The sequence below is a fragment of the Oncorhynchus kisutch genome, linkage group LG10 (genome assembly GCF_002021735.2).
Source record: "Oncorhynchus kisutch isolate 150728-3 linkage group LG10, Okis_V2, whole genome shotgun sequence".
NCBI classification, from domain to species: Eukaryota; Metazoa; Chordata; class Actinopteri; order Salmoniformes; family Salmonidae; genus Oncorhynchus; species Oncorhynchus kisutch.
In genome coordinates this window covers 48634709-48660348 of record NC_034183.2, presented here as the reverse complement: position 1 = coordinate 48660348, position 25640 = coordinate 48634709, and the positions used below count along the sequence as shown (strand labels likewise).

Here is a 25640-nt window from a genome sequence, read left to right as displayed (position 1 = left end):
GTCATATTATTTGATATTTAGCCACTACAAATCTGGATTGTGGATCTTTTGAAAATCTCAAAAATGGCTGGCTATATTGTGATGTGAAAATGCTGTCTAGGGCCTCCCGGGTGGCGCAGTGGTTAAGGGCGCTGTACTGCAGCGCCAGCTGTGCCATCACAGACTCTGAGACTCTGGGTTCGCGCCCAGGCTCTGTCGTAAACGGCCGTGACCGGGAGGTCCGTGGGGCGACGCACAATTGGCCTAGCGTTGTCCGGGTTAGGGAGGGCTTGGCCGGTAGGGATGTCCTTGTCTCACCATGCACCAGCGACTCCTGTGGCGGGCCGGGCGCAGTGCGATCTAACCAAGGTTGCCAGGTGCACGGTGTTTCCTCCAACACATTGGTGCGGCTGGCTTCCGGGTTGGATGCGCGCTGTGTTAAGAAGCAGTGCGGCTTGGTTGGGTTGTGTATCGGAGGACGCATGACTTTCAACCTTTGTCTCTCCCGAGCCCATACGAGTTGTAGCGATGAGACAAGATAGTAGCTACTAAAAAACTATTGGATACCATGAAATTGGGGAGAAAAAGGGGTCAAATTAAAATATATATATATTTAAAAAAATGCTGTCTCACTAAACCTTCCAGGGGAAGTAGCAGGCAGTGTAGAGTAGATATATGGTTATGTTAAATATGGAAGCAATGTCAAGAAGAGGTCAGTCCTAATTAGCAATTCAATCATTTCTTTTTAAGTATGCATTCTACTGCTGAGGCCTGTGCAAATTAGTTGGTTTCTACTGAGAGTGGTAGCCTGGATCCAGATCTGTTTGTGCTGTCTTGCCAAATCATAGGGTCACAATGACCATAGGAGTTGGCAAGACAGCACAAACAGATCTAGTACCTGGCTAGAAGAGCGGGTCTGTCTGACTCACAGAATTTTGCTCTGACTGACATCCTGTATTAGGATTCAGAGCACCGTGGACCAGGACCAACCAGGCTGTTTTGCTGTAGTGGTAGCCTATTGTAGGTGGGCTGGCTGTCTGCCGAGGTATTTTTGCTCAGGCAGCTGTACAGTGGGAGGAATCCGACTGTTGACACATAATACCCTCTCTCCTCTCAGAGGATACTAGTAGAGCTGTCTAGACACAGCATAGAGGCACAGCAGAGCACCCCTTTGGAAATATAGACAGCCTAACACACCCGCCGCAGTCCTGCTAAAACAGGGACCCGCCCTACTCATTGAGTACTCAATCTTTTATTTATTCAATAGAATGTCTTTATTGGTTGTTCTTAAGCACAACAAAAGTCATGTCCATACATGGATTACTTCACAGCAAAAGTTTTCAATGGCTTTTGTGTGCAGGGCACAGGTTAATGGTGCTCCTTATTTATTAGACCATACAATACTGTATATATACAGTTGGTGGACTGTCATTCAGGTTATACACACACACATATTCTTCCTAGGCTGATGATAGCATATTTGAACACATATAATTCGTACTGGACATTTTGTTGGCACTGGTTGCATTTCTTTTTAAAATCTTTTAAAACCATCACCTGTTTCTTGTTTCCACACAATGGGTGGATTCCTGAACCATGGCTCTTTCCTCTAATTCTTACCTTGTGAATTTATTTTCCTCCTAATGACAAGTTATTCTGGAATGAGATTCATTCACATCAAAAGTGAGCCTGAAAAAATCTCAACAGCCTGCCGTGTCTCTAAACAAGGACTGCCAGCAAACAATACTTAAATATATCGATTTACTTGCTATATAGTATTCAGTTTGGCTAGGATACGCCCTTAGTAATGGATGAAATTCTGCTCCTTGGGAAATTGGATGTTTTGAAAGGCTTTCAGTAAGAAACTATATCAAATCCTTTGTCGACTGGCATTTAACACTCAGTCCCCTCAGTATTTTCAGTTTGTGCTGTATTATCTCACATCTGTTAAGTGGGCTTCCACATTTTAATCTGGATTATGTTTGAGAACAGTTGACTAATTTGGCATGTAAGCCTATTTGCCACACATACCCATTTTAGAAAATGTCCGAAGATACTTTTCTTGCATATTCCCAAAATACAGTTGGAGCACAACATATTTTGTAAAGAAAGAATGACACAAAAAGACTGGTACGCAAATAACCCATTTTAGTCAATGCTCCAGAGCGATTTACAGGAGCAATGAGGGAGGGTTAAGTGCCTTGTTCAAGGCTACATCTAAAGGTTTTTCACCAAGTTGGCTCAGGGATTCAAAACGGCGACCTTTCTGTTACTGGGCCCAAGACTCTTATGACATTTGCAGTGAAAATACAAAACAGTGGCAGGAAATTATGGACACAATAATTTTGTAAGTTTCTCAACTACCCTTTCTCGGTGTGAGGGTGGGTGAGCTACATTGTCGTATAACCATCATGATATCTTAACCTTCATTTATTATGTTGTTAGGTTAACGCATGATCAGCCATAATTAAATCCTGAGATACTGACACTGTACAATGTTGTTGTATTTACAGTTGAAGTCGGAAGTTTACATACACATTAGCCAAATCCAGGGAAACAGCAAAGGACATTGTGAAGATGCTGGAGGCAACAGGTACAAAAGTATCTATATCCACAGTAAAACGAGTCCGATATCGACATAACCTGAAAGGTCGCTCAGCAAGGAAGAAGCCACTGCTCCAAACCGCCATAAAAAAAGCCAGACTACAGTTTACAACTGCACATGAGGACAAAGATCGTACTTTTTGGAGAAATGTCCTCTGGTCTGATGAACCGAAAATAGAACTGTTTGGCCATAATGACCATAGTTATGTTTGGAGAAAAAAGGAGGAGGCTTGCAAGCCAAAGAACACCATCCCAACCGTGAAGCACGGTGGTGCCAGCATCATGTTGTGAGGGTGCTTTGCTGCAGGAGGGACTGGTGCACTTCGCAAAATAGATGGCATCATGAGGCAGGAAAATGATGTGGATATATTGAAGCAACATCTCAAGACATCAGTCAGGAAGTTGTAGCTTGGTCGCAAATGGGTGTTTGAAAAATTAGTTTTAATGACTCCAACCTAAGTGTATGTAAACTTCCGACTTCAGCTGTATGTCAGTGCCATATACTGTATGGAGACACTGTATGAAAGGCTCTGTGTATGTAATTCACCTCCACATGATAGTTTCTCTAGCTACTCCTCTTAATCCTCTCACTGACCACATACAGTACAAGCCAATGTGATGTCCCAGGCCAGCTTTAAACATCTTGGCTAGGCTGCAGAGATCTAAAACATCTGGACATGATGAACAAGTTGTATTACTGCATCCCAGCAACCTGCCCGTGGCCTCACTCTGATCATAGATTAGTGTAACCAGATTAGAGGTCGACCGATTAATCGGAATGGACGATTAATTAGGGCCGATTTCAAGTTTTCATAACAATCGGAAATCGGTAATTTTGGATGCCGATTTTTTTTAACACCTTTATTTAATCTTTATTTAACTCGGCAAGTCAGTTAATAAGAACACATTCTTATTTTCAATGACGGCCTAGGAACGGTGGGTTGTTCAGGGTCAGAATGACAGATTTTTACCTTGTCAGCTCAGGGATTCAACCTTACGGTTAACTAGTCCAACGCTCTAACCACCTGGCTCATGAGGAGACTTTCTGTTACACGAATGCAGTAAGAAGCCAAGGTAAGTTGCTAGCTAGCGTTAAAATTAATCAATCATAATCACTAGTTATAACTACACATGGTTGATGATATTACTAGTTTATCTAGCGTGTCCTGCGTTGCATATAATCGATGCAGTGCGCATTCTCGAAAAAGGACTTTCGTTGCTCCAACGTGTACCTAACCATAAACATCAATGCCTTTCTTAAAATCAATACACAGAAGTATATCATTTTAAACCTGCATATTTAGCTAAAAGAAATCCAGGTTAGCAGGCAATATTAACCAGTTGAAATTGTGTCACTTCTCTTGCGTTCATTGCACGCAGAGTCAGGGTATATGCAACAGTTTGGGCCGCCTGGCTCATTGCAAACTAATTTGCCAGAATTTGACGTAATTATGACATATCATTGAAGGTTGTGCAATGTAACAGGAATATTTAGACTGATGGATGCCACCCGTTAGATCAAATATCCCCAGTTCCGTATTTCACTGAAAGAATAAATGTTTTGTTTTCGAGATGATAGTTTCCGGATTCAACCATATTAATGACTTAAGGCTCGTATTTCTGTGTTATTATGTTATAATTAAGTCTATGATTTGATAGAGCAGTCTGACTGAGCGATGATGGTGTGCACCAGCAGGCTCATAAGCATTCATTCAAACAGCACTTTTGTGTGTTTTGCCAGCAGCTCTGCTGTTTATGAATTCAAGCCTATCAACTCCCGAGATTAGGCTGGTGTAACGATGTGATGTGAAATGACTAGCTAGTTAGCGGGGTGCGTGCTAATAGCGTTTCAAACATCACTCGCTCTGAGACTTGGAGTAGTTGTTCCCCTTGCTCTGCTTGGGTAACGCTGCTTTGAGGGTGGCTGTTGTCGATGTGTTCCTGGTTCGAGCCCAGGTAGGAGCGAGGAGAGGGACGGAAGCTATACTGTTACACTGGCAATACTAAAGTGCCTATATATGAATATATATGAAATACAAATGGTATAGAGAGAAATAGTCCTATAATTCCTACAACCTAAAACATCTTACCTGGGAATGTTGAAGACTCATGTTAAAAGGAACCACCAGCTTTCATGTGTTCTCATGTTCTGAGCAAGGAACTGAAACGTTAGCTTTCTTACATGGCACATATTGCACTTTTACTTTCTTCAACACTTTGTTTTTGCATTATTTAAACCAAATTGAACATGTTTCATTATTTATTTGAGACTAAATTGATTTATTATATTAAGTTAAAATAAATGTTCATTCAGTATTGTTGCAATTGTCATCATTACAAATACATTTTAAAAATCGGCCGATTAATCGGTATTGGCTTTTTTTGTCCTCCAATAATCGGTATCGGTGTTGAAAAATCATAATTGGTCAACCTCTAAACCAGATCGTGCATTTGTGGTTTTTCCCTTCCAGCAACTGTTTTATTCAGATACCACTCTTTTGCTCAGAGTGCTATGAGTGCCTGAACACCACATAGATTCAACAATCTTCTGTGACTAATGTATGTAACACAAAAACGTTTGATACCATTAATATGTACTAGCCAGTGTTTTGTGTGGGTGCGGGTGAACGTGTTCTTGGATGATTGCCATGGTAACACATTTCCGCATTCAGCCTTTTGTGTTGACGTTAGGTTCTGTGGAATCGTGACTGTAAACTATGGAAATATCGGTAGTTTACACGCCATTCAGTTGTGGTGAAATCTTGTGATTTTATTTGATTGTTCACCACTTCCTTGTGCAAATGAGTAGAAACAATTACTGTTACCCAGGAATGAAAAGTAATGACACCTTAATGATATGAATCACTGTTGATAATTACAGATCAGAATTTACTATTGGTTTCAAATGGAAAAGGATGGCACCGGTAAAACAAAAAGCAGGGACTTTGTGTTAACTCTGAGTTGATTGTAACAGTTATTTTTCTACTTTATCAATCAGAAATTGTGCCGTCTGTTTGTTGGTGTGTCTTATCCTGTTTACGCATATCAAGTGTATGTAGTGTCCTCTCCTTTCTCCTCTGTGATAATCAAGGGGACTAGCCTCTTGTCCACTGGGATCCTGCCTCTCAAGGAGATCACAGTAGGGGGAACTGTTTGTCGACTTTGGCTTGAAACTTGGAACTGCGTTTTCCTGTTAGAACAGCCTTGATGTGTCCTGTGAGGCTGTGATTCCACGTGGAACAATGCCCTGCACTAGGGCCAACACACTCTAAATGGTGGATGGGTTTCCTCTCTGGGGACACTCAGCAGTAGTTTATAACACTTGGAAATCATCCATATTAACATATCAACCTTGGTGTACTGTACTGTCAACCTGCTGCTGAGGAAGCTGAAGTCTTTTTGATTTAATCGAAACCTTTACACGTGTAATGACAAGCTAAGTAACAACAAGCTATCATCGCTTGCTGAGTTAGTCAGAAACTTCCATGCATGTTACGACAAAAGCACCAAACCATTCACTTTCTAAGCTAACAATTCATGCTGGCTATTAGTGGATAGTGGATCTGTCGTTATTCTGAAATGTCTTGGTAAAGATCCCAATGTTACACATTAAGTGCTTTCGGGGCCCTTCTTGTGTGTAACCAAAGGTAGCTTTTTTTTCGCCTTGCAGGTGGTAGGGTTCAAGCTGAAACTCATCCAAAGCTGTAACCCATCTTTAAGGACCCCTAAAAACATTCACACGCCATATAACTCTCCCTCTGGGCCCGAGTAGACAACAGAGGCCTGAGAGAGACCCTCTCTACTGATGTGCTCCAGCTGTGGATCCCCCTCTCTGTCCCTCTCTGCACTCTATGTCTCTCCTCTCCCCTCTATGTGCAGCCTGAGGAAGTCCCTCATGATGACTTCCAGCTGGTCTATACGAGTAGGAAGGAGGTGGAGGTGATTTGGTTAGATTTATCTCCTCTTAACTCAATCCTCGCCCTTGACGCCTCTACCTCAAACCCTTTGTGTTTCATTTGGGTTACGAGTGAGTCTCCTTAGATCAAAAATGTTTCCAAGGAGGTTTGACCTTGCTCATAGGAGAAGGATAGACTGGGATTGTAACACGTCAGTCTTCCATCCTATCTGCCCTCTCAGGAAATTCCCCCAAACAGCTTTACAAGGCTGTCCAGATTGAGAAAGCCCTTATGGAAAAAAACGCATGATTTCACATGGAAAATCACCAGATTTCACGTGTGAAATTTCCACATGTTTTGCACATGCAACAATTTATTTCATAATGTTATTATTATTGTAAATAATTATAAAACCATGTGGCTTTGGAAAATTTCACTTGTGATGCTATTTCACATGAAGTTTCACATGTGGATTTTCACGTGATCACAAATTTTGGATTCATGGATAAAAATGTTAACATGATGCCCTACAAACAAAAAGTTGTTAGGAAGTCCCAGGGAAAGTCATAAAAAAGCTGTAGTGTTTCGCACTTACATATGACACATTTTAACAATGTATATGTTTATTTACACAGTAATTATTATTCAACGTCCTCACTTGGGGTTTACACCCACAACCTCTTGGCTCACAGCATTCTGAACTTCCTGCTACACCACCATATCTGTGTCAATGACTGGTTTCACCTATATTCCTACACTTTGGACTTCAAAGGAAGTCTCAGCTTTGTATAATACACTCAAAAAAGTTATTATATTTATCATAGTGATTCAGTAGTACTGTAACATTAAAACAGAATAATATGCCCCACCAACATTGCCTCGTTAAATTAAGGTGAATATAATCAGTTAATCTGACTATTCTCTCATCAGTTGATTTTATTTACAAACATTGCTTGTAATTATGATATGAAGGTTTGGCTTGGAAAGTTTTTTTGCCTGATTTGAGACAGCGGATGTGTTGTGCACTGAAGTCCACAAGCGAAGGGCAAAGGTGAAGAGAAGGAGAGTGCGTAGATGCGAGAAGCAGTTATACAGCGAACAAAAATGATCATGCTGTTTGTATGTGGCTGCTATGAAAGTGAACTGTGTTTGCGTGTGATCAAATGTGTATTCATTCCGCCGATTCTATTGAAAAACGTTTCTTAGATGGAAGCAAACGGAAGGAAACTGGGATATACATACTGGAATTTGTCCAGTAGAAATTGTCGTTTGCAACTGTTGGACTAATGATTACACCCTAGATCCGCTAGATGCAGGCAAGAGTGTGCAAGGTGGTATTGAATGTGTCACTGTCTGTCACCTTGATAACTCAAATGATTTATCTCGACAATACGTTGTACACTTTCATTCATAGGCTACGTTTTAGGGAAATTTGAGTATCATGTAGTAGCCTAAACCTATCGATGTCACATTGAGCTGGGTGAATGGAATATGAATGACAGTCATATTCTGTAATTGAAATAAGGCCATGCTCATTTTAAACGTCACCTACCGCCACTATCACTCATTCACACCCCCTAAACCTCATCATTAGCAACCCACATGTATGCTTGAATATGTTTGTGCATAATGTCTGGGGAGGCTAAAGAAAGAATGTGTGTGAACATTGAATAACAGCTGATTTTCTATTCAAATAGCCTACAGTACCTCAATTGGAAAAATCACCCATTTAAATTGAGCTGTGTAGTGTGAGAGAGGTGTGAAGTGACTGGATGAGATTTGGCCCGTAGCCAGAATGAGATGGCTCAGATCAGATCGTGGTGGGTGATGTGTGTGTTAAGCAATGGAATGGAAATGAGCCTACTGTACATACAGGAAGAGCTGGCTGTGAGCAAACATGGAAATGGGACATTATTGGAATGGAGGAATACTTATCTTCCTATTCCAAGGCCACCCTGCTGCTCAGCTTCCCTCAGCCTTTCCTGAATGCCCATCTGCAGAGGTAGGAAAGGAAGGAGGGAGAGAGAGAGGGAGCTTGGAAAAATAGAGAGTTACCAGAGAGGGAGGGATGGATGGAGGGAGAGAGAGAGGTACCAGAGAGGAAGGGCAGGGGGGAGAGAGAGGGGGGGGGATGGGCTATTCTCATTGACGAAAGTTGGAGAGGCACCGCAACGAGATTTTAATTGGCATAATAGGTACATACACTTTTCAATTTATACATCACGTCTTTGCCTTACCTTTCGTTGTAGCTGGCAACATGACATTCTTGCTTCTGCGGATCCAATTTACTGTAAACATCACAGTAGCCACTAGCCAGTAACCAAGTGTAATAGAGTTAAGAATGTGCCATAAACTCACTCCAGAGCTAGCTTGAAATGTCGCGGGTGGAGCCATCAAACTGTTGGTACGTTGTCAAGGAGGGCGGTCACGTGTGTTGCGAAGCATAGGATCACTGGTTCGAGCCCAGTATGGGGCAATTGGACAGTGGAGGAAGCTAAGCAAACTGATGCCCGCAAGCAACTTTTCATCTAAAACATAACATAATGCAACCAAACCATATTACACTCTTGAATATTGCAACAATTAAAGGTTTTATTTCTTGTTCGTACACACATTAAATTAGCTTGCACAACTGGCTTGCTACTGCTAGCTAGTAACGTTTGCGTATCAAACATGAATGTCGACGCCTCTCGTAGGAATATAAAGGTACAGTAACTTTATCATATAGTGTCATTCATAGTATAATAGCTACAAAGCTTGCTAGGTAGAAAACTAAACTAAATTATTTCTGCATTCTCCTCCACTACATCATAATAGCTGCATTACCTAGTTAGCTGAATTTTGACATTATCTAACATTAGCTGAACCATAGCTAGATAGCTCTTAGGCCTACTACTTCAGCGTGTTACATGAAAGGTTCACCCATTTTGAGTGTTATATTGTTTTTGTGCATCTCTGAGTGATGTTCTATTGATTCCCTAGGTCATTTCCTGTTTTCACGTGTATTTGATTTTTTTGGCGTTCAAAGCTGGCAGAAATCACACGCGTATAATGTAGCACTGTGATAAAGTCGCTGTCCCTACACTGGAAGTTAGTGTTGGGTTTGAGCTAGCGCCCAATAGACTCCCATTCCCTACTCGAAGGAGAGCGCTCCTGGTCCCAGAATAGTTCCGAATGCAACGCGCAGGCCTTTGGCGTAGCGTGGGCAACCTTTACGATCTCCTCAATAGTTTATCTGCCGTAGCGAATGTTGGACTCCACTCTGTGAAGCACATTGTTCTCACATTAGTGTTATTTTACACTGTAAATTAAAGGAATTGGCTGGTTTTGGGTGGATTTTTCCTTTAAGTTACCTTACAAACCAGGCTTAATTTTTTATAAATATCAAGGAAGTCATTATATGACGCAAAAAGCTAATTGCGATTGAAAACATTGATCATTCCCAGGGGAGTTAATGAGCCTCATGCTTGCATAGCTAGCTAGATAATATATTGCCTGGATGGTGGCTCAGTGCAGCCGAAGGGACGAAAACACATTGAGATTCTTATACAGTGAGAATTTCAGAATGTAACAGCCAGCTACTGCAATCTCGTGTGAAATTGCAATAAAACTAGTCTCAAATGTAATGTACATCTCTATACATTTCAGTTGTTTCATAAACATTGTTGTGCTATTGCTATTTTTACTGCACCAGTGTTGGGTTCAACGAGACAATTCTGTTTACATTGCCCTGCTTGGAGAGGGGCGAGTGTTGTGCACAACTTCAGGAGGTAGCGGTCGAGACGTGACAAATTTGCAAGTTTACATTACAGTAATAAGTCCATTCTCAGGATTTTGTTTGATACCTCTCGAGAATCTCCTTCAACTTTCATCAATGTAAAAAGGACCAAAGTGATAGGTACCTGTAAGCCAGTTCAATGTCAGGTTTCATATTTAATTTCATTTGCATCTCATTGTATTTCCTGCCATGATTTCAGCCTTTTTGTTCTTGGCTTTGTATCCCCAAATATCAATGAGGAACTCTCAAGAACCCCAGCTTGCTGCACTGGCACAATAAGTAATATTCTGCCTCACACTGTATGGTGGACCACCAACAACCTACTGAAGTCACAGAGGAAATGTTTTTGTAATGTGGGCACGTAGAATAGGATTTGAGTACCCCTATTGAGTACCAGTTCATGCAGTGTGATTTCCCTTATAGCTTCATGTGGGTTGTTGTGTTTGTTGATTCATGTTATATGTTAATTATGGAGATGATATCATCTTCTCGGTATGGCACCATGGAATCACTGGGCCTTGTCCTCCATGCTAGATGGAGCTGCCAAGCGACCCATTTTCCCAACATTCTTTTCTGGGGACACCTCATAGTATCCATAGCAACATGCATCAATTGAGCCATTGACCAATTTAGAATCAAAGTAGTTTTCTGAAGGACTCTCTGCAGCATGTGAACATGTGAACTGGGTTTTCTGAAGTCTGAAGGACTCTCTCTGGAGCATTTGAAAATTTGAACTGGGTTTTTGGAAGGACTCTCTGGAGCATGTGAAAATTTGAACTGGGTTTTCTGAAGGACTCTCTCTGGAGCATGTGAAAATGTGAACTGGGTTTTCTGAAGGACTCTGCAGCATGTGAAAATGTGAACTGGGCCATTCAATGGTCTTTTGAATGGGCTAGCGTACGCACGCACATACACACACAATTCTGAGAAGCACATAGTGTTAGTGTTACCCCCTACATAGTCTGTATCACGGTATGTTGAGAGTCTATCACAGCCAATAAAAGCAACTGTTAATTGCAACATTAGACCTTGGACTGTGTGTGTGTGTGTGTGTGTGTGTGTGTGTGTGTGTGTGTGTGTGTGTGTGTGTGTGTGTGTGTGTGTGTGTGTGTGTGTGTGTGTGTGTGTGTGTGTGTGTGTGTGTGTGTGTGTGTGTGTGTGATCTTATGATCATGAGAGAGGATGTTTTCCATGGAAGATATTCTTGAACTCAATAACTAGAATTGTTCTGAACAGTTTTGAGGAGTATGCCTGTATGATCCAGGTCATCAACATGGGTACTAGAAAGCACATGGTCATTGCAGTGGAATCAGCCAGCCATTCTGTCCCTCCAGACAATTTGGCTGGGGTTTGGAGCATCAATCGATTCTGATGGCAGAAGTCCCAGCATGTCCTAATAGGGTCAGGCACTAGACCACTAAACTCTATTAAATGCTTTTTGATCTCATGGTTAACAACGATGAGTCATCATGACTTGTCAGCTGAGAACTAGAACACCTGAACAGAGACGAGCTTGCCTTGTCATTTGCTTTATTTAGGGCAAGATGACACTTGAATTTGTTATTTAAGAACAACACATTTCCTATCGTTAGCTACAAAGGAACTTAGAAACTACAACCCAACTATATGTGAAAAAGCAGAACAATCTGTGTGCTCTCAGATTGAAATAAGAGTTCATTGTGGAACTTGTATGATGGCTTACAAGTTTAGCCTCAAACTTTTAATCAAAACCAAACAATACTTTTGTGCATTTATTGCAAATTATCCTGTAGGTTTTTGATTTAGTTTGAATAATTTAATAATTCTCGTTCCTGTCTCTCCACAGAGGTGCTCATCAGAGTCCAGCTGTTCGACAACAGTGACCTTTCACCTCTGGCAGAGGCTGCAGTGGATGTTTATGGGAACCAGTCTACCTTGGCATCCAGCAAGGCTGGCAAAGATGGCGTCGTCATGGTCACCTTCCTGTACCGCCCTGGCACCTGGGTCATTGTCACGGCAACAAAACCGGGCTTTGTCACTAACTCCGCCCCCTGGCATGCCAGCCGCATCCCCTGTGAGTATTGTGTTTCATCCCTAACTATCACCTTTTCACCTCAGGAATGGAAAGAATGTAGTGTTGTTGTTGTTTACCACCATTCCATCAGTCTTATATTCATACTACTTTGTGAGGTCACGTTATGAGAACTTAATCCTCACAAAGTTATATTTTAAATACTGATGGCTAAGCTATGCAAGTAATGGATGAATTACAATACTAATTACCAGAATCCTTTGGGACATTTGATGGAGTCAGAGGCCAGCATGTCATCATAAAGGAATGTCCAACAAGCCGTCTCTGCCGATCTGTCCTCTGTGGGGTGTGGACAGTCCTATCCAGTTGTCAAATTCCTCACCCCATTTCCCCTCCATTGCCTCCTCCTCTCTGGGGCCACTGCCAGGGTGTTACCCCTGCGTTGGCATACCCCAGATGACTCCCACCGTCTGCAGTATATCTGTCTCCACCAGCCCACCCCATCTAACCCAGTTGTTGCTGTAGTTATATCCCACCCTCTGAGCTGCAAATTCATCCGTAAGGGAAAGAGCTGTCCTGTCGGCACTAGCGGCTGGAAGCCACTTAGCTGTTAGTGCTGGTCTACTTTTAGCATTAGGGCCAAAAAGGAGTCCGGGCCTGTATGAATTGTATGTTGTCCTCCACCATCCACCTTTAAGACTTAAGTCACCCCACGGCTGCATCATGGGTCCTGGTCAAAAGTAGTACACTATGTAAGGAATATGGTGCCATTTGGGATGCAGACCATGTCTGTGGTGGTTTTTTTGTGTGTTTTTTTTGCGTCTCCTCTCTGACATGGCACTGGTTCGTGAGGGTAGAATTGCATGGATACCAATGCCATCATGCCATGGATAGGGCTGTGACAAACCGTGTAATCGACGATGCATAGATGGAGCCCTGAAGACCGTCATGAAAATAAAATAACCGTCATAACTGTTTTAATATAATAAAAAATAAAAAATAATAAAAAAATCTATTTCATATTCAAGTCGACAAACTTTACCCAAAAGCAGCAAAGTAAAAGTAATACTGGTTTACATCTAACAGCCTATCTAAGGACAAAGCCAGTTTTATAATTTTGTGTGGTGGAACAAACAGCTAACTAAAGACGGAATGTCCGGGCAATCAAAAAGATTGGGCGCTATCCAGATTATCATACCGTCATACGTTTCTGTACCATACCGCTTAGATTTGTTATAGTTATACATAACTTATAACTCATAAGCGGTGGTGTAAACCATACTGTTTTTCTAAATATCCCGGTATACGGTATAAACTGTATATCGCTCAAGCCTACTGGGCAGTATCCAGATTTTCATACTCTTATACCGTTTCTGTACCATACCAGGGTATATGGTATTACTGAATGTGCAAACAAGGAGTGCTATAAAAACATATATATATATATATATATATATATACTATTACAAAACAATTTAGGCAACAGGAATCTTTATTCAGGAGAGGTTTGAATATCTCTGCTGTAACAAAGAAGCTTGATCTTGATATCTAACCACTTAGCTAGCAAGTTAGCAAACCAAATGCATAGCTGGTGCCCTGAGCTGGAAATTATTTATTTGACACATCTTAGATTTCTTATACTTATACTTAATTTATAGAGTGCTTAATTTGACCCGGATCCTGCCGGAACAGATTTGACTTAGTTTGTTCTGGCACCTATTTGCCAGGATCCGGTCCCTCTCGCGGCACGATTTATAACTTTTTTCACAGTTCTCACTATAAAACATTCTAATAAAAGTGATCAGATTTTAGTCAAGTTGTCGCCTCGTTATTTCTTCCTCCCCAGAAAAACCATCATGTCAAAGCGCAGGGATCCTTCTGTGTAATCATCCTATCCTGCCACACTGATTACAGACCTGCTCTCATATTTCCACATGGAGGTTATGGGGAGGGCCGGTGAGGTAAGTAACCGATCTTGACACAGGTCTTGGTAGTGATGATCAGCTAGTGAAGAGGTCCCTATGTAATCTCGTCACTTAGCCTAGGCTAGTCATCTTCCTACTGAATATGAAACAAAAAAAAATATTAAAAAAAGACAAATCAAGTTTGATGACATTTTTAAGTAACAAGTCAAGAGAAAGATGGTGAATCGAACCCGAAACCACACGGAGAACTGTCAGTGTCAGAGGAGAGAAGTGAGGAGCAAACTGCTCCTGATTGCGATGCCTTAGCTAGCAGCGCTGCTAATCCTGCCAGTTCAGCACCACCACTGGCACCTCCACTAGCTAGTAGGCCTACTAGTGAGTCAGACTCGGTGGGAGAGGAGGACGGGGAGCTGGACAGTGAATCTACTGATGAAGTGCTCAGAGCAGGTGCAGTTTGGATGGACGCTCAGTTCAAGAGCATAACCCCTGGCTTTTCATGCAAAATTCAAAGCTGGGCTGTACAACATGCAAAAAGGTACAGTAGGGAACTTGGGTCTAGAAAATACTGGAGGGATTAAATTAGCAAAAGAGTAGATGGAATGTACAGTAACATCCTCTGCCGCCGATGTAAAAAAAAATATATGTTTTTGAACATAGCTGAACCAAGGTGCATTTGGTGGTAGCAAGCATTGTAGACAAGGCTAAAGAGGGTACCCAGCTTATAGTTAACATTCAAAATAGAAAAATAGACGCTACAGACAGAATCTTTCGAACAAGGAGTCTGAACATCATGGCTTTGAGCAAGAAACTGACTGTTAGGAGTTAAATGGATATGACATGGGTAGAGTCACTGTGGGAGATTTTGAAAACTAAGGTAGAAACACATTTTGTTCTGTACTGTGAAGTTAATCTGAATATGCGCTTCATACTTCGTGGTGATTTCACTGAGTCCTCTGTAATCAATGCATAGACGTAACCCTCCATCCTTCTTGGCCATGAAGAAGAAACCAGGCGACGCAGGAGAAGTGGATGTGCGGATGAAACCTTGTTGGAGCGACTCTTGGATGTAATCCTCCATGGCCTGGGCCTCAGCCACCGACAGAGGATAGATGCGTCTGCGTGGAGACGCTGAACCCGCAAACAGGTCAATGGCACAGTCCCAGGGGCGATGAGGAGGAAGATAGGTGGCGCGGGTCTTGAAGAATACCTCGCGCAGGTCCTGGTATACCTCCGGGATGTTGGGCTGAAGTGCAACCGCAGGACTCTCAACTGACGTGAAACCACAGGGAATGGGATTCGGGTGGCCAGTCTGTGATTCTCATCCTCGACCATGAGATTTTGGGGTTATGGTGTTGAAGCCAAGGGAGGCCGAGGATGATGAAGATGGAGTACTCACTCTTTCCCCAGGAGGTGGAAGATCACGTGACCATCCCTCTGCTCTTGTGGATCCCGGATTAGGAAGTGCCGGACATCGCTGGAGCTGGTGCCCTCCTTAACCACAACACAGACAGAGCCCCAGCTGTCTCCGTCTTCGCCGCTCCGCTGCGGGGATGCTTGTGACCCCTTCCTCCATGGGTTCAGGCTCTGATCGAGTGTTCACTAAGGGAGGGAGAGAAGCAACGAGAGTACCGACGGTCCCGAAGAAGGTTATCCAGAGGGATGGCCATCGCAATGAGTGCGTCCAAGGAGAGCTTGTCATCTCGACAGGTCATTTCCGTCTGGACCTCTTCGTGCAGACCTCTTCTGAATAGCGTACGAAGCGCTGGCTCATTCCATCCGTTGGATGCTGCTACTGTCCGGAAGGTGAGCGTGTACTCTGCAGCCATCTGGTCCCCCTGTTTTAATTAGAGTAGGGGCTCATCCCCCTCTCTACCTTCCAGGGGATGATGGAAGACACATTTAAACAAAGCCATGAACTCCTCATAAGAATCTAGCCCCTCCTCTCCTCTCTGCCAGACGGTCGTGGCCCATTCCAACGCCCACCCAGTCAGCGTGATGTTAGGTGACTTCGAATGCTGGAGGGGAAGAGCGGGAGTAGACGTGACACCGGTACCTCAGAGCCCCCCGGATAACGCCCTCTCTCGCACTCACTATGTGTTCCGGGACCTCCCGATCTACAAATTAAGCAGAGTACATTGTTAGTGCACCCCAACCACTGATCCCAGGGTTGGGTACAATTACATTATAAATTCAGTTAATTCAGGAAGTAAAGTTTAAGTTAGTATTGGAATAAAAAGTTGGCGTTGGAATATAAGTTTCCTTCCTGAATTAACTGAATTGAAAAAGAATACTCCCAAACCATGTTTGATCCCTTCACCGATCTGGCTCCTTACCTTAGACGGTGGTGGGAATATTTCCTCTTGTTTCGTCGTAATTCATACCCCATGCCATTTGAGTTCTGAAAGCATCTGTTGTCACTCGAACAGCCAGGCGGATTGATCCAGCACACATTTCTTGTTGATAGTCTCTCTGCGACCTCCAAGCTTTTAAAAGGCCAATAAGCTTTTAACTGCCATTCATTTGCGGGCGGAGAGCTGCTTCAGAAGGGATGGAGCGTTACTGTAGCTCTTTCCTCCATTATACCAACACAGCACAGCACAGCACCTTTTTGTTCCAACACATTTTTTTTTACCAGCTCTCTCTGATACGGTAGCCTACATTCAATGACATATGGTCATAATGATTGAATGAGAAACAATGTTCATCCAAGTGGTAAACCTCTTTCTTGTATTTTTGGTTTTATTTTTTGTTTTCTGTTTTTGTGTTTCTCCTTTTCACAAACCTTTTTAATTGCTCTTCCATTTCATGCCTGCGTTTGTACCCAGCCGTTGTTGTCTCTGTCAACAAGTTCTCTCCACAGAGCACACACACTGTCAGCAGACTTAACATTGTAATTATGGGTATACAGAAATAGACAAACTTCAATGTTCCCAAGTTATCCCCCTGGGCCCTGCCTATTACCCCAATTAAGTTTCCACGGATTCTGGAATCATTCTGAAGTGAACTGGATTGATTAAATGATCTTCATTTGGAATATATTTCATAATATATTTATTCTCTATAGGTCAGTACTATAATCCCATCCTATTTAATTACAGTATATCCATATAAATTCCTGAGCCATTTTAATAAGGCACTGTATGGAAATTGGAGAGGGCTGCAGAGTGCTGACAACAGAACAGAATAATGTCTTTGATGTTTGTGATAATGAGGGCCTGTTTGCATTTCACAAACTTTATAGACACTTTTTAAGCCATTATGATATTGCAGAAATCTGAAAAGAGATGCTAGCCTGGTCCCAGATCTGTTTATATAGTCAACTCATATGATCGTTATCATAGGGTAGGATTTGGCAAGACAGATACAAACATATCTGGGACCAAGCTGGAGATATACAGCCGTTTTGTCCCTATCACAATAACTACCATATATGTGTAAAACACAAGTTAAACAATAACTATGTGTAAACTGTGTGTAAACTATAACCATGACTCAACAATCTGAGAGAGGATGTGGGTCGGCCCTGCATCCTTTGTCCCCTTATGCTTTCAAACCCAAAACGCCTTCCCCCTTTGAGAGATGTCTCTTCAACAGTCTCCGTCAGTAGTGTTCTGTTCATCACTGACTATTCTCCTTGCATATTTTATTACCATCGGTCTAAGAGAAACAGCCCGGCTAGGCCATCCCCTCCAGCCCTTCCATAATCTGTGGTTGTCATGCAAGTCCCAGGGATGGATAACGCACCGCAATCACTGATACAGTGTCTTGCAAAAGTATTCACCTCCTTTGTGTTTTTCCTATTTGTTGCATTACAACCTGTAATTTAAATAGATTTTTATTTGGTTTTCATGTAGTGGACATACACAAAATAGTACAAATTAGTGAAGTGAAAGGAAAAAAATGACTTATTTTGGAAAATAAAAAAAACAGAAAAGTGGTGCGTGCATATATATTCACCCCCTTTGCTATGAAGCCCCTAAATAAGATCCGGTGCAACCAGTTACCTTCAGAAGTCACATAATTAATTAAATAAAGTCCACCTGTGTGTAATCTAAGTGTCAGATGATCTGTCACGTGATCTCAGTACATATACAACAGTTCTGAAAGGCCTCAGAGTCTGCAACACCACTAAGCAAGGAGCACCACCAAGCAAGCGGCACCATGAAGACCAAGGAGCTCTCCAAACAGGTCAGTTTGGAGGTACAGATCAGGGTTGGGTTATAAAAAAATATCATAAACGTTGATCATCCCACGGAGCACCATTAAATCCATTATTAGGAAATGGAAAGAATATGGCACCACAATAAGCCTGCCAAGAGAGGGACGCTCACTAAAAATCACAGACTAAGCAAGGATGGCATTAATCAGAGAGTCAACAAAGAGACCAAAGATAACCCCGAAGGAGCTAAAAATCACAGACTAAGCAAGGATGGCATTAATCAGAGAGTCAACAAAGAGACCAAAGATAACCCCGAAGGAGCTGCAAAGCTCCACAGCGGAGATTGGAGTATCTGTCCATAGGACCACTATAAGCCATACACTCCACAGAGCTGGGTTTTACAGAAGAGTGGCCAGAAAAAAAGCCATGCTTAAAAAGAAATAAGCAACATGTTTGGTGTTCGCCAAAAGGCATGTGGGAGACTCCCCAAACATATGGAAGAAGGTACTCTGACTAAAATTGAGCTTTTTAGCCATCAAGGAAAACACCTCTCATCACCCCGAGAACCAATCCCCACAGTGAAGCATGGTGATGGCAGCATCATGCTGTGGGGATGTTTTTCATCGGTAGGGAATGGGAAACTTTATTAAATTAAATTCTTTTAAGAATTTAAGGAATGATGGATGATGCTAAATACAGAGAAATTCTTGGGGGAAACCTGTTTCAGTCTTCCAGAGATTTGAGACTGGGACGGAGGTTCACCTTCCAGCAGGACAATGGTCCTAAGCATACTGCTAAAGCAACACGCAAGTGGTTTAAGGGGAAACATTTAAATGTCTTGGAATGGCGTAGTCAAAGCCCAGACCTCAATCCAATTGAGAATCTGTGGTATGACTTAAAGATGGCAGTACACCAGCAGGAACCCATCCAATTTGAAGGAGCTGGAGAAGTTTTGCCTTGAAGAATGAACAAAAATCCCAGTGGTTAGATGTGCCAAGCGTATAGAGGCATATCCCAAGAGACTTGCAGCTGTAATTGCTGCAAAAGGTGGCTCTACAAAGTATTGATTTTGGGGGGGTGAATAGTTATGCACGCTCAAGTTTTCTGTTTCTGTGTCTTATTTCTTGTTTGTTTCACAATAAAACATATTTTGCATCTTCAAAGTGGTAGGCATGTTGTGTAAATCGAGTGATACAAACCCCCCAAAAATCTATTTTAATTTTAGGTTGTAAGGCAACAAAATAGGACAAATGCCAAGGGGGGTGAATACTTTCGCAAGGCACTGTATGTTTTATTGTGCAACGAGACGAGGTGCCTCTTGCTTACAGCTCTGATCGACTCAGGGGAGTCAGGGGGCCAAACCTGAACTGTGTCCTATGCAAGGAGAATAGTCAGTGATGAACAGAACACTACTGACGGGGACTGTTGAAGAGACATCTCTCAAAGGGGGAAGGCGTTTTGGGTTTGAAAGCATAAGGGGACAAAGGATGCAGGGCCGACCCACATCCTCTCTCAGATTGTTGAGTCATGGTTATAGTACATTAACAGTTTACACATAGTTATTGTTTAACTGAAAGGATGGATGATACAACTGATGTCTTGGAGGCATTTTAGCACTGCGTTATTGTAATGTTCACTCTCTGTCCCCTAGTGTGGATTCTCGCTCTCTCTCATCTGTCTTTCCTCCCCATCCCCCTTTCCTTCTCCCCTGTGTCAAATGCACCCGTTTTTCTTATCCCTCTGTCACAGTCTTTTCTGGCTCTGGCTCTTGTCTCTCCCCCCATCTGTGCCTCAGGCCCAATGCTGTATATGCTCTGCTCTGACAAGCAGTCACCTTTCCTTTTTTTCTGCTTCCCATGGTGGAGAATATTAAGCACTTTGGGATCTGTGTGTGTGCGTGTGTGATCTCTGAGTGTGTGTGTGTGGTGTGCGTGTGTCCGTTTGCAATCTGTCTGCGTGCGTGAGAGAAAGGGGTGAATGTCCCAGTTCTCTCAGTTAAAGCAGCAACTGTGAACCTGGGGTGGCGTAACCTGCCAGGCTCACTCTAACAGTAGCTCCTAGCTGTTGGAAAGCATCTACCCGCTCAAAGGGCATACTCATACAGCCTAATAATTCAAGCTGCAGGGAACGGTGTATACTGCATGCTGCATCGACTTTCTTTCTAAACCACGGTGACTGCAATACAGACACCTGCACACAAAACTGTTCCCTTTATCGAATGATCAGCATTTAACGTACAGGACACAGTCTATATCTTTCCAAGCTGTAGACATATTGTGCATCCAATAAAATAAAATAAACAATGATCATTTGAATTATTGTATTTTTAGCTCTTGCAGAATGCATCAAGCAAATGACAACTGTATACCAATTGACCAATGCAGATGAGTGTGCACTTGGTTTTACTGCGAGGATCTGTGCAATAACAAAATTCACAAAAAGCGTGAAAATTTTTTTGAGTCCTTGAGTTTGTTTTGAGTCCTTGAGTACATGATCTGCCTTATGCACACTGCCTTATGCACACAGACTTACACAGCGGGGAGAACAAGTATCTGATACACTGCCCATATTTGCAGGTTTTCCTTGCATGTAGAGGTCTGTAATTTTTTATTATAGGTAGATGGAATCTAAAACAAAAATCCAGTAAATCACATTGTATGATTTTTAAGTAAACAATTAGCATTTTATTGTATAACATAAGTATTTGATCACCTACCAACCAGAAAGAATTCCGGCTCTCACAGACCTGTTAGTTTTTCTTTAAGAATCCCTCCTGTTCTCCACTCATTACCTGTATTAACTGCACCTGTTTGAACTCGTTACCTGTATAAAAGACACCTGTCCACACACTCAATCAAACAGACTCCAACCTCTCCAAAATGGCCAAGACCAGAAAGCTGTGTAAGGACATCAGGGATAGAATTGTAGACCTGCACAAGGCTGTGATGGGCTACAGGACAATAGGCAAGCAGCTTGGTGAGAAGGCAACAACTGTTGGCGCAATTATTAGAAAATGGAAGAAGTTCAAAATGACGGTCAATCACCCTCGGTCTGGGGCTCCATGCAAGATCTCACCTCGTGGGGCATCAATGATCATGAGGAAGGTGAAGGATCAGGCCAGAACTACACGGCAGGACCTGGTCAATGACCTGAAGAGAGCTGGGACCACATTCTCAAAGAAAACCATTAGTAACACACTACACCGTCATTGATTAAAATCCTGCAGCGCACACAAGGTCCCCCTGCTCAAGCCAGCGCCATGTCCAGGCCCGTCTGAAGTTTGCCAATGACCATCTGGATGATCCAGAGGAGGAATGGGAGAAGGCCATGTGGTCTGATGAGACAAAAATAGAGCTTTTTGGTCTAAAATCCACTCGCCGTGTTTGGAGGAAGAAGAAGGATGAGTACAACCCCAAGACCACCATCCCAACCGTGAAGCATGGAGGTGGAAACATCATTCTTTGGGGATGCTTTTCTGCAAAGGGGACAGGACGACTGCACCGTATTGAGGGGAGGATGGATGGGGCCATGTATCGCGAGATCTTGGCCAACAACCTCCTTCCCTCAGTAAGAGCATTGAAGATGGATCGTGGCTGGGTCTTCCAGCATGACAACGACCTGAAACCCACAGCCAGGGCAACTGAGGAGTGGCTCCTTAAGAAGCATCTCAAGGTCCTGGATTGGCCTAACCAGTCTCCAGACCTGAACCCAATAGAACATTTTTGGAGGGAGCTGAAAGTCCGTATTGCCCAGCGACAGCCCCGAAACCTGAAGGATCTGGAGAAGGTCTGTATGGAGGAGTGGGCCAAAATCCCTGCCGCAGTGTGTGCAAACCTGGTCAAGAACTACAGGAAACGTATGATCTCTGTAATTGCAAACAAAGGTTTCTGTACCAAATATTAAGTTCTGCTTTTCTGATGGATCACATACCTATGTCATGCAATAAAATGCAAATTAATTACTTAAAAATCATACAATGTGATTTTCTGGATTTTTGTTTTACATTCCGTCTCTCACAGTTGAAATGTACCTATGATAAAAATTACAGACCTCTACATGCTTTGTAAGTAGGAAAACCTGCAAAATGGGCAGTGTATTAAATACAAGGACTGGACAGCTTTGTGACATCAAATGGACTTTGGTGGTCAAAATGTGTTGTTATCTGTACTGATGGCACACAAGCCATGACAGGAAGACATAGTGGAGTGGTAACGCGCGTGCAAGCAGTTGCTCCCAACGGCACTTGGGTACACTGCAGCATCCACCAAGAGGCTCTTGCTGCCAAGGGACAGCTTGAAAGATGTTTTGGACACTACAGTGAAAATGGTTAACTTTGTTAAAGCAAGGCCCCTGAACTCTAGTGTATTTTCTGCATTATGCAATGATATGGGCAGCGACCCTGTTACGCTTTTACCACATACAGAAGTGTGCTGGTTATCAAGGGGCAAAGTAGTGACACTTTTTTAAATTGAGAGACAAGCTTAAAGTTTTCTTTACTGACCATAATTTTCACTTGTCTGACCGCTTGCATGATGACGAGTTTCTCACACGACTGGCCTATCTGTGTGATGATCTGAATCTAGGATTACAGGGACTCTCCACAACTATATTCAATGTGTGGGACAAAATTGAGGCTATGATTAAGAAGTTGGAGAGTCCCTGTAATCTTTTCTGTCTGCATTAACAAGGACAACACACTTTCCATCATTGAATGATTTTTCTGTGTGCAAATGAACTCAAGCTTATGGACAAGGTCAAATGTGATTACAAGGATGGCAACAAAAAAAACATTTGAGAGTGTGCTGACCCTGGTGCTAGAGGGGGTATGCAGCTGGAGGTTGAATGTTTGAAGGGGTAGAGAACTATAAAAAGTTTGGGAAACACTGGTCTACACCCTTTCGAGATATAATCCAATACATGTAACTCTCTTGACCAACAAAGCATACACATGTCAGGAGTGTAAAGACGGCACACATCCTTCCACACCTCCTGAACACAGGCGAAAGGATAGAGAGGGCTTGTCAATGTCAAGAGTCTTTTGAATCCATCCTGAGCGCTTTCCCTCTGGGTGGATTTCAATGCCTCGTCATAACGAACGGAGACAGTTATTGCTCATTAACTCTAGTGGACTCGGGTTGCAAACACACACACACACACACACACGAGCACACACTCCTTACAATCTGACTGTCAGAGAGGGAACTCTCAGGTGGGATACACCAGGATTTCCTCACCTCACTATACATAAAGAGGATACTCTGTGGACAGCTGAGGAATGAGGTGGCCTGGTTTCTTTATGTAACCCCACGCCAGGTGCATTGTTGTCTTGCTGCATAGCTGGAAACACTTTGTGAAGGGAGAAATGTAGGTCATGACTGTCGCTCTGGGTTTGATAAACATTGTTTTGTTATGACTGGGGGGGGGGGGGGGGGGGTGAGGACCATAGAACAGCAGTCAACAGAGACAGGTGTCTGTCTGATTGATGACTGATCTGTCATAACTAACTCATGTTGGTTTTGTTTCTCTCTTTCTCCTCTCTTTCCCTTTTCCTCCTCACTTTTCCTTCCTCTCCTTTTTCCTCTCTCTCTCTCTCTTTCTTTCTCTTCTCTCTCTCTTCTCTCTCTCTCTCAGTGTATGCTTCAGTCAGCCTCTACTTGCTCCCCCAGCGGCCTGCGACCCTGATCCTGTATGATGATGTAGTCCAGATCCTGCTGGGATCCCCAGGTGAGTCTCTACATACTATACCTACCTGTACCTGCCTGGTCCTGTATGTGGTTGTGTATGGCTCAGTTGGTAGAGCATGGCACTTGCAGCACTGGGATTGTGGGTTTGTTTCATGCCCCCCCCCCTTTGTGAAATGTATGCATGCATGGCTGTAAATCACTTTGAGTAAAAGCGTCCTCTCAATGGCATATACAAAAATGTTAAATAAATACCTGTCTCCACGCTATACTTACTGTCTACTTTTACATATCTCTCCTCTTCTTCCAAAGGAAAATATCCATTACAAAATGTCTGGCTTGTAACTTTTCAACTCTTCTCCATATGGCCTTAGATCATTAATCACACATTTTGAGGGCCCAAATATATTTTTACAGTGGACTGTTAGCGTAGTAGCAGTGCTTGATATAACACATAAAGTATAGCATTAAGTTCAGTGCACAGACAGAACAGATACTGTATTATGGCCCTACTATGGCCACTGGGTGTCCGGCATTGCAATCAGCCATCAACCGTTGAGGAAATGCTTCCTTTGAAATCAATGAAAGCTGCTTCACTGCCCGTGTTGCTTTCACGTTGCGTCACGTCCAATGACAGTGTTCAAGTTCAAAGATCGGCAAGGTAAAATGTTCGATGTCTGGCCTCCCGAGTGGCACAGTGGTTTAAGGCACTGCATCGCAATGTTGCGGCGTTGCTACAGCCCGGGGTCATTTTTAAAAATAAAAAATCTTGATGGCTGACGCGTGCGTTCATTTTATCATGTGAATTGAAATAATGATGTCAGAAGATGCTACTTCTACTAGCTAGCTAGCTACATTGACTAGGTAGGTTCAGGACAACCACTAGTTTAGGACAACCACTAGCAACAATATAAAAGTGCATTATGCAGAAATCACTCCGCCATTTCCTGGTTGCTAAAATTCAGTTTGTGACAAAACAAGCCCAGAGAATCATTGTACCATCTAAACTGTTGTGAAATATATTTTCAATAACTCAAAATATTGCATTTTCAGCTTTTTGAAGCTTGGCGTACAAAACCGAAAGTAAAAGAGGCAAAAACAAAACTTAAGAACAGGAAGCACAGAAATAGAGCACCTACTGTAGAGCAGATGTACCACTTCTTAGACTTGTTTTCAAACAGAATGACCGATCTATAACTCTTGAGAATTTGGCCAGGTCGCCCGAAAAGTTACATATTGTAGATTTAATGAGTATCTGTGAAAAACTGGACCAAAGCTATTGTACTTATGCACAATCAACAGTAGGCAAAATAGAATAGAGACGCTCTCCCCCTCTGCTCCTCTCCACTCTCAAAACAAAGCTCTGTGTAGCAGGTAAAATGCAACAGCAACACGCGTATAGTGGAGCTGAAGAGTAAGTGGCAGAACAAATGGAGCTTGCTGTCCTCTAACAACGCAAGCCTCTCTGTGTTCAAAGCCAGTTTCATCACTAGTACATCACCCGGCCGCTAAACTACAGCATAAGAGAAACATGCTTTTATTGCCAAATCAGGTAATCGCAGCTCTTAGTCGTGTGTGTGTGTGTGTGTGTGTGTGTGTGTGTGTGT

General features: G+C 42.7%; 1 protein-coding gene across 1 annotated transcript in view; it reads left to right on the top strand.

The window, feature by feature from the left end:
- Positions 1-25640, top strand: part of LOC109898292 (protein FAM171A2-like) — a 72106-nt gene that overhangs the window by 8656 nt on the left and 37810 nt on the right. The window contains exons 2-3 of the mRNA XM_020493211.2: positions 12083-12310; positions 23984-24076. Coding sequence (XP_020348800.1) covers positions 12083-12310; positions 23984-24076 — 321 coding nt within the window. The remainder of the gene's footprint in view (positions 1-12082; positions 12311-23983; positions 24077-25640) is intronic.